Source organism: Lepidothrix coronata, unplaced genomic scaffold (genome assembly GCF_001604755.1).
Source record: "Lepidothrix coronata isolate B3197 unplaced genomic scaffold, Lepidothrix_coronata-1.0 Scaffold44, whole genome shotgun sequence".
NCBI lineage: Eukaryota > Metazoa > Chordata > Aves > Passeriformes > Pipridae > Lepidothrix > Lepidothrix coronata.
In genome coordinates, this window is record NW_016690224.1 from 4123289 (window position 1) to 4133004 (window position 9716).

At 39.2% G+C, this 9716-nt stretch overlaps 1 protein-coding gene and 2 long non-coding RNA genes across 9 annotated transcripts in view; 2 read left to right on the forward strand and 1 right to left on the reverse strand.

The window, feature by feature from the left end:
- The window catches only part of CABIN1 (calcineurin binding protein 1), a 110501-nt gene extending 103861 nt beyond the window's left edge, over positions 1-6640 (forward strand). For 5 of the 6 annotated variants that reach the window (XM_017814098.1, XM_017814102.1, XM_017814101.1 and 2 more), the window contains 3 exons: positions 2587-2751; positions 4529-4755; positions 5239-5590. In XM_017814098.1, coding sequence (XP_017669587.1) covers positions 2587-2751; positions 4529-4755; positions 5239-5382 — 536 coding nt within the window. In that variant the 3' untranslated portion in view covers positions 5383-5590. Of the gene's footprint in view, positions 1-2586; positions 2752-4528; positions 4756-5238 lie in introns of all 6 variants that reach the window. The other variant, XM_017814097.1, reaches the window with a different exon arrangement.
- Positions 3510-9716, reverse strand: part of LOC108496924 — a 21882-nt gene continuing 15675 nt past the window's right edge. Inside the window, exon 3 of one of the 2 annotated variants that reach the window (XR_001874646.1) lies at positions 3510-3624. This is a non-coding gene — a long non-coding RNA (uncharacterized LOC108496924). Of the gene's footprint in view, positions 3625-8159; positions 8358-9716 lie in introns of those variants that run through there. The other variant, XR_001874645.1, reaches the window with a different exon arrangement.
- The window catches only part of LOC108496926, a 17188-nt gene continuing 15566 nt past the window's right edge, over positions 8095-9716 (forward strand). Inside the window, exons 1-2 of the long non-coding RNA XR_001874647.1 lie at positions 8095-8174; positions 9374-9475. This is a non-coding gene — a long non-coding RNA (uncharacterized LOC108496926). The remainder of the gene's footprint in view (positions 8175-9373; positions 9476-9716) is intronic.

Consider the following 9716-nt stretch of genomic DNA (forward strand, 5'->3'; position numbering starts at 1 on the left):
GACAGATAGTTTTATTCAAATTTAAATCTAATTTTACTACACTATAAAAGTGCATCTTGAAACCTTAATAAAAATATGATATGGAAGGTGGAGATTAAAGAATATGGACTGATAGCAGTCTTGTAGCATCTTCCTAGCAATAGGCTGCTCAAAAGAGCTTTTGTCAGTGGGGCATAATTTGGTTAAAATAAAGTACAGCAAATCAATTTAAGCAATGATATATCTTACAATTAAACAAATATTGTAATCAGCATAAGAGGTAGAGTTTTGTCGTTGAACAATAATGCAAATCACAGCTCTTATTCTGAAGTGTGAACTAATAAGTCCCTAATGTAGTTTAGTACTTACAAAACTGCTCTCTGTTAGCAGTACAGCTGAGGCTGTAAGATTTGCAGTTTATTTGTATATAGTTTTGTACCTGCTAAGTTAATTGCTGGTTTGTATTCTTGGTTAATAAGTGGATAAGAAAGATTCTGTTAGTACTTACCCGAGATACTTAAGACTGTGGTTCTGGGATGTTGAAGTAAGTTAAAAAGCAGTTGACTTCTTAGCTGTCTTGTAGAGTAATCTTCTGAAATCATCATTTTCATCTTGCCTTTCTTCAAATGTTGGTGTAGTGTTTCTTCCTATCTTTTGATCAAGTGTCTTGAAGCCATTTCAGTGTGGGAGTCTTCTGGGTTTGGAGTACAGCCTGTTGTCAGGCTCTGGCAGTGTAATGGGATATGTGTGTGTTGGCTTCAGGCCACATTAGGGCTGATCCTCCTTCCTACGGGCTCTTGTACTTTGTCAGTGTGGTTAAATGGTTTCTGTGTCTGGTGTAAATGGCAGGCAACACCCAGAGTGATCCTTCACTGTCCTCTGCTTCTTCAGCAGGGAAACAATGAATTAGGATTTTCCTAGTCAAGATCCCTGTAGCTGAGCACTTCCTTCTGTGTTGTTTTGAAGCTGATCTGGTCTATGTACAGATGCAACTATTATTTTCCTACTTCCAATGCTGTATTTTGAAGTATCCAGAGAGAAATGTGCAAGAGAGTGCTGAGAATTCTTCTGCATTAGACCTTTCCATTTTGTGCTTGATAGTGAGTGGAACATCACAGAACAGAAGCTGCCTGTGATTTGTGCTGTAGTGGGTGACCTTTCCTTTTCGGGAACTATTGGAGAATTTTCTACAAGCAATCTCATTTATCCTAAAGCTTATATGGGCTTTCAGCTACAAGTTTAGATGATGGGTTCTTTTCTTTACCAATGAAAATTAGTGGATGAAAGGACTTACAGCCTGCTTTGGTAAGCTTTTATTTCGTACAAGTTATTCAAAAACCATAGAAAGTCTAATTCTTTTAAAAAGTTGTATCTTTTAAACTGCATTGATCTGATGTTAAGCTGTTATGTTGTCTCAAGCAGTTTCTGCAAGGGGAACTCTCGTACAGGAGAATATTACCATGGTAAATTCCAAGTTCTTATCTATATTGGTAAAGATGGAGAAGTGTTTTCAACACTTGAGTGGGTGGGAGCATTTTTCCAATGAGGAAAAATTAAAATATGTGTTCCTTTTTAAGACATTGCACTGTCAAAATCCTAAATTACTTTAGAGCATGGACACACAAAGAATTTCAGCGCAAGTGAGACTGTGAATATCCATTGCATCTGCTGGTCTGTGATAGCTGCCTGTGCACACCTTAACCTGTGTAAATATAAGGTGATTCAAATTAGACTAGACAGCCTGTTGTTTTTGAAGGATGTCTTCATTTTTAAGAGAGAATAAAAGCTTGTTTGTGTGACCATAGCCTTGAAAGGCTTGCTGCTGTTTGTCTGCCCTTTCCAGAAAGGGCACCAGTAGCTCTTGGTAGCTCAGTGAAAATTATTCCTGTTATGTACAATATGCAGCTCAGTGTGTAAGAAAGGTGGTTTAACACAGCTGGTACATAATAATGAGATTGTACACACACATACATGGGTTCAGAGTCACAAACATCCCAAGTTCTAGAATACAGAAGGTGGGAATTTTAGGATAATGTATTTATGGAGGTACAGTGGACATGTCAGTGAAATGTGGGCATTCAGTAGAACTTGATATTGGTTTCATGAAAAATGGTTTTGGCCCTGTTATTCCATGTTCCCAGTAATTAATCTTACTTAGCAGTGAGCTAAGTCAGTGTAGGATGTACCTGTGATTGTAGATCAGAGGGAGACCCATTGATCACAGCTGGCTCATCGTTAAGGGTGATGGATTTTGCTCTGCACATGTGGCAGGTGTTCCAACCCTCCCATCTCCAAAGGAAATGCTCAGTTGCACGTGTTTTTTGCAGATGTGCAAAGATAACAAAATGTTATACACAAAGATTTTTCTTTTTCTTTTTAAATGACATTTACGTTTTTCCAAGAGTTTGAATTGATGGTACCAAGTACGAAAAAGTTGGTATTGTCTTCTCAGCTTCACAGTATTTAATTTCACTCAGTCATGTAATGAAGAATAGAGCAAGGGTTAAAAAAATTTTTTCTACCAGTTGGTTAGACAGCAAAAGGATTGAGGCTTAGGAGAGAGATCAGGATGTCTCTTAATCTGTGAATTATGTTTCATTACTAAAGAGGAAGAAGAGCTTGAAGTGCCTTTGGAGGGGCTTGGATTTCAGCAGCAGGAGTCACGGCTTTGTCAGCAGATGAAAATGGCTACTGTTGCACCATCACCAGAGCCTGTTTGCTGGCAAGTGGAGTCCGTGACCAGCACAAATTCAGGACATGTTTGTACTCCAGGTATGAGCTTCTTGTGCTTCAGGGAATTCTGAAATGGGGTGGTGAGTTGTGGATCAGTCTTTAGGCATTGACCAATTGGACAGTTGGGATTGATATTCCTCAGTTTCTCTGCTTGCCTTCCAGTCAAGTATTCCAGAGTTTAGAGGCATTCCTGGCCATGTCCCAGCTTCCTGGGCAAGTGCCTTGTCACCCCTTAATGGTAATTCTCTTTGGTGCATGTCTTGCATGCTAAATATTACCATGGCAGCAAAGCCAAGTAAAAAAACCTCCCAGTACCAGACTATCAAGCAGTGTGGTTTGTGCATCCTTTAAAGTAGAATTTTTCTTTTAATTGAAATCTTACATAGGGCAGTATGATAACACTTTGGATTACACTATTGGAATATTTAGCAGAAGGAAACAATTTTTCACAAAACCTGACTCAATCTGAGTAATCATAAAAACCAGCATTATAGCAGTTAATGTGTTCTATCCCTCCTCTGCCCTCTCCCAAGAGAAGTAGGAGTTGGTGTTTTAATTGAAAAAAATGTAAAACCTGGTATTTCAGGAGAGCATAATCTAGATATTTATGTTTGGAGTATCTTGTTTTTCCTTATTTGTGAGAGGCAGATTATCCTGTGTCTGAAAGGATTGGCTGCCCATGGAGATGGGTCACTGACCTTGATGGAAAGCTGTGCCTCATCTGTTGTGGCAGCTCTTGCATTCCTGTGCACAGTTAAGAACATAAAATTCAATTTTACATCCCTTAGTACTTTGTTCAACTGCTGCTTGTTTCTCAGGGTAGCATTAGGAAACTGGCATTTTGTTTTGCTGTGTGTAAGTGGCTGTGTCCATTCCAGAAATCTGCTAGAGCTGGATTTGACAATACTGCATCTGAAAAAATGTATATGAGCACTTGTCATTATTATGAGACTGAGAAAGGCTCTGGTGTTTTCATTTATACAGCTTCTTAAAAAAATAATTTTGACTCCATATGAAGTAGCATTATTAGTAAGGAATATCTTTTAACAAATTTTCAATTTTTAATGTGAAAGTGTTGTCATCTCCTGGTTATTGTTGTGTATGTATGACTTTGTAATGTGATAGTGCCTAGGGAAGGGCTGGATCCTTCTTGTTAGATGTACTTAACAAACTCTCTGAGCAAGTTTGGATTGTAAAGACCACAAGCTGAGACACTTGGGAATAATGTGGAAATGATGCTAACTAGTGTGGGAGACAGCAGCATGAGCACACCACGGAGGGTTTTATGGCAGGATTTGAAGAGAGTAATGAGGAAATTTTGATGAGTGTTACCGTATATTCTTCTTAAATTGCTGAGGCGTTCCTCTCTCAAGAGGCAGCGCTGTGGTGGAGGAAATAAAGACTCAAAACTGAAGCTAAGGAGCTTTATTTGTTGCATTACAGATTGGAAGGGGGGAGAGAGAGAGAGAGAGAATGCAAAGATGAGATGATTGTATCTGAAACAAGTGAGAGAATGGTATTTGTAGTGGCCTTCTAACTACGTGCAGGTGGGTCAGTGCTACACTGCCACTTGTCATTCTTGGTCAGATTGAGTTTCTGCTGTCCAGTAAGATATTTTTAAATTATTACTGGTTTCCAGTTGTCATTACACAATCTTGAGGCAATTTCTTCTGGTTATGAGCTTTGATTTATGCAAGACTTGAAAAAAGGCCTTTTGAGCCAGCCATATGTCTAACAATGAACTCTTCCCTCTTCTTTGACACCTGAAATCCTAGATAACTTTCTAACATGTTTTTTCTTACTGTTTTCTGTTTAGCCTCCAGTTCCAAGCCTGAACTCAGCTCCAGTTCACAGACTTTGGGAAGTCAGCAGAACAAGACAGATGGCACCCGAGTAAAAACTCGCGTTCTGCCCAACATGCCAAAGCTTTTCATACCTTCATCTGTCACCAAATTTCCACCTGAGATCACTGTCACTCCACCCACTCCCACCCTCCTTTCTCCAAAGGGCAGCATTTCAGAAGAGACCAAGCAAAAATTAAAGGTAATAAAAGGGAAACAGTAATTTTTTAGATTATTGTTTTTATCTTAATTCTCCCCTCAATAAAATACTTGTATGAAAGAAGCAGCAGTTCATAACCAGAGGCAGTATAAGTAGTGGAAGAAGGTGGTACCTGTTACCGGCAGGAGCCAGTTTTTTAAGGATTGGTGAAATATTGGCCGTGGGTGAAATCAGAGCTATTCTAGTCCTTATCCCTTTTCTGAATTGGAAGGAATTACAAAGATGGCTGAGTGAGCCAGTGCAGCCATTGCAATTCTTAGGTTGGTGGAAGCTACCAGAACATTAACTGTGGGGAAGCCCTCTGGTAAATGTCATATTGTTTCACATTAGGATATCATATCTTTCATAGAAGTAAGAGAGCTATTGAATGTGAAGGAATAACAACCAGTGGGCTTTTATCCCTGTGATCATGGGTTTATCCTGACTATTTAGCAATATATTCTCTCTCTCTCTTTTTGGGATCAGTCTGCTATTTTGTCTGCTCAGTCTGCAGCGAATGTAAAGAAGGAGAGCCTTTGTCAGCCAGCTTTGGAAATCTTAGAGACCTCAAGCCAGGAATCCTCACTGGAAAGTGATACTGATGAAGATGATGACTACATGGACATATGAATGAATTCTGGCCATCATCAACACCAACCATATAACCATCTTCTTGTTGCCAGCATCTCTGGGAGTTGAAACATCTTCATTGGCATTACTCTCCATTTAATTGGCATCATTGTGTTCTTTACTTTCATTACCTTTGTTGTCACCACAGCCACTTGTATTGCCTTCAAAATCTTCTCCCCATCATGGTGCTTGACGGAAAGACTGATTGTTTACCAGGAAGTTAATTAACTTGGATCACGCTGTCACCGTTAACTGCAGTAAACACAAGGATGTTTTGTGCTGCAATTCCTATCTCTCTGCTGTTCCTGCTTCTTCAAACCAGAGCTTTGGGAGTCACTCAGTAGCTCTTCTATAGCATTTTCTTCCTTTCAGTTGTCTTGCATTTTTCCCTCTAGCTGAGCTTTTCTCCCAGTAATTCAGCAACCTGATGTCTGTCTAACCATGCCATGATTAGTCCAACAGCTCCTTTTAAGGTGAATGGAGTAGGAAAAATTTACTGAGCTGGTATAATTGCATCAAGAAAGTCTGTAGCTTTGTCATAGGGCAAGGAGGGTGAGCTGAGAGTCTGTCAGCTCCTTCATACTGCTGGGTGTTTTGCTGGAATTTGACTCAGTGACAACGGACAAAAGAACCGGCTTTCCCAGGCAGACAGAGAGAGCTTGGTCTTCTGTTTGTGCTCATTTCACACCAATGTATGAGGTCCAGCAAAAATTATCTACCTGAATGTTGGCTTAAAGAACTGATCTTTCCAGAATTGTCTTACAGTCCTTTCTCTTCTAATGCCTTGGACAAGCATTTTGAATTGGGGGCTAGATGATATTTTTATGGTGGTATTGAAAAAAACTTGAAAGATTTCAGTACCATTTCAGTACCATTTCAGTAATGTCTGTTTTTTACAGAATGACACGAAAAGGTGTTTTTTATCTATCTGCAGAGGGACTGCTCACAGTTATTTATATGAGAAAATAATGGTAACAAAGATCCTCTTTTTTTTTTTTTCTACTGAATGTTAACTTTGTAAGATAATGAATGCAAACCATGCAAAAAAAAAATACGTCACACACTATATATACACACGCGTGCGCCCACACACATATATATATGTGTATGTACATATATATATGTATGTATATGAAAACAGAAGTGCATACAGCTTGCAATGTCGGATTTCTTTGTGGTTGGGGGGGTTGGTTTTCTGTAAAATGCAGAGCTTTGTATAAACTTTTGGGGTTTTTTTTTCTAATAAAGTTGAAATGTACTGTTGTCTCTTGTTTGTTTGAGAGGGAACAAGGTACCATGGTTCTGGAAAGAGTACTACTCCTCTTTCCTTTTATTTCTTGGATAAGAAAGAAGGGGTTGGGGGGGACATGATGGAAACCTCTTTGTTTTCTGAAGACTACCAGAGCTCTTGGGGTTGGTTTGGTCTGTGTGACCCAGGACCCAGATAAGCAGTGTTGCCAAGATTGCCTGCAACAGGTTCACTTCCCCATCAAGACATGATGTGAATTCTTTTTCACCCGACCTGGTATCTTTGAATGCTGATGAACAACACAAGGGGGAAGGCATCACGTGGGGAGCGGGATCACATAGAATATTTGGCTGTACAAACTAGCACTTAATGCACTATTACAGTGATTAATCTCCCTGACTGTAGGAATGGCAGATGGACTGTGGATAAAAAGAAGCAGCATCAAACTTTGCATTGCAAGTTTAATTCTCATATTCTGGGGTTTTTGTTTTGAACAAAATGTAGTTTATAAGCAAGCGAGCACGTTCATTTTGGATGTATTAGCAACTGTTTGTGTAACTTGTTCTCTTAATAGGTGAGGTGAATGCAGTTGATGTGGAAGAGGTGAGGCAGCTGAATGGTAAAAGCAAATGTATTTTCAGTAGTAATATATTTTCAGTGTTTGCTCTTTAATTTGCAGTGTATAGAGTACTGTGCAGTCATTGACTGGTAAAAGGCTGAGGGAGCTTTAGATAATCAAGTATGATCTTCAGGTTTTTTAAAAGAAAGCATAGGAAAATGTAAGTCAGCTTCTTATGAGAAATGGAAAACAACCATGAGGATGCAGTTCTGAATAGGGCTTTTTCAAATGGAACAGACTACACAGACTTTTTGGCTAGTGTATATTCTTAAATGTATTGCTAACTTAAAGATCACATTTAAATTCTTAGGTCCACACTTTAGCATGGATTGATGTATAAAGCATTTCATTTTCTTAATTGAATCCATTGCTGAAATTAGTTCTGTTATTCTTAAGGATTCCTTGGCATTAAGCTTTTTGCCTTTTTTTTTTTTTTTTCTCCAGAGCTTCCTAAAATGCCTGGTCTTGAGTTTTCTTTTGGCTTCTAGTCCTGCTTTTTGAGAAGGATTTAAATTTTTGCTGGTTAAGGAAAGCTAGAACAGTAAGTGTAACTGTTCCTGTCAGCAAAGAGAGCTGAATTTGCTGATCTGCTCTAAACTCATTTTGATGTTCAAACTATGCAGCTGTGCAACTTGTTTTGCCCTGTATTCAACTCTCTTACCTGGTTTTCATTTGGTTTTTTGTTTTTTTTTTTAATCTATCATTTTTTATTCCCATGATGCTCTTGAGCAGCTCAAGGACTTTTTCTCAAGCTCAGGAAGTTACTGAGAGACTGAACTGCACAGGCCACCTCCTTCCAATCCTGCCCTTCTGCTCCTGACTAAATAAGTGTGTTGCTCAGCTGTGGGCCTTCTTCATCAAGGGGTGTAACTGCTCATGTGCACTGAAGGAGCTCTTCTTCTCTGTGTGTGAAATCATCTCTCTGTAAGTACAGTTTATGTAGTTCATCAGTTCAAGGAGCCGTATTCTGGAATGGAGATGCCGAGATCAGTGGATGCGTGGAGACATGATTTTGTTTGAAGCACCATCCCTAAAGGTGCTTGGAGCAAGAACTTCAAACAGAAATATTCACTTAGTGTGGTATCTTCTGAAGCTTGGCCATAGAATCTTGTGGAATTTTCAGGAAAAAAAGCATTACAGTTAAACTTCAGTTAGCAATTACTTCAAGTAATCTCATTTATTTCAGTCTAATCCTGGTGGTTATAGCTTGAAATCCAAGCCTAGGCAAGATCCAGTTCACCAAATTGCATATCAAATGTAAACACTACATCTGTCTTTGGGATTTACTGGGTAACCATTGTTACACAGTGTTCCCAGGTGTCTTTCTGATGTGCCAGGCAAGTAAATGGTAGCTACTGAAGTACATTGCTATGGTATGTTTTTGATTTGTTTTTTCCCTGTGAAACCATAGGGACAAGAATGTCTGGTGTCTAAAGTAAACATAAAGGTGAGGTCTCTGACCAAGTGAGGTGAGGCTTTTACTTCCTTCTTTTTTTTTTTTCTCCTGACAGTAATTGATTAAAAACCAAATCCTTTTTGGCTACTGAAAAGCCACACTGTTAAGACTTTCAGGCAAACAGCAAAACTCTTTTTGTTCCAAGGCAAATGGAAAAAGAAATGATTTTGAATCAGATGTTGAGAGGAATTTGTGGAGAGTTAATATACTTTCTGTGCTGTTACTGGGCATTGTTTTTGCTTGCAGTAAGCTGTCTTGCACTGTTAAGGTGAAAGTACTGTTAATGCACATAGTATTGGGGTTTGGCTGTGTAATGCAATTTTATTTCCTGGCACAGGGTTTATATAATCTATGTGTAGTTAAGACCATTGAGAATTTATCTCTCTGAGGCAAGGAGGACTAGTGTTTTACTAAGAATTAATTTTGTTGGGCACAGCTGTCATTAGTGGCTTCTGCCCACTGTCTGACAAATGCTGTAGCATTTTCTTCAAAAGCTAATAATGTTTCCTTCCACAACCAAAATAGCAGATCAAGGAAGATACCGAGTATCTCCTTAATTTTATCATGTACTAGGGCTTGGCAGTTGTTGCCTCTTGGTTGTTGGGTTTTTTTCCTCTTAATTAGAGTGAGATTTCCTCATGAATAATGAAATTAATGTCTTTTGCAGCCAAAATAAACACCATATGGTCAGGGAGAAAGGGACCAGGAAAAGAGGAAGGCGCAGCAGCTGAAGCTGATAGGAGACAAAATGGACTGAATGAGGGGCCAGGTGAGAACAGACAAAGTCTTAGAATCCAGGGTGGGATCACACCATTGTTAAATTCCCTACCCTGCTTTTGCCAGTGGTGTTGATATTTCAGTGAAGGTGAAACATCTGTGGTGTACTGCCCGAGTGTACTGTGTTATACACCAAGCACAGTCTGTTTCTGCTCCTGCAGGTGCTTGTCGTACTTTTAGGGGACTGGGTGGGCAGGGTACACAAAAAAAGCAGCAGACACAGATTTTGTGAT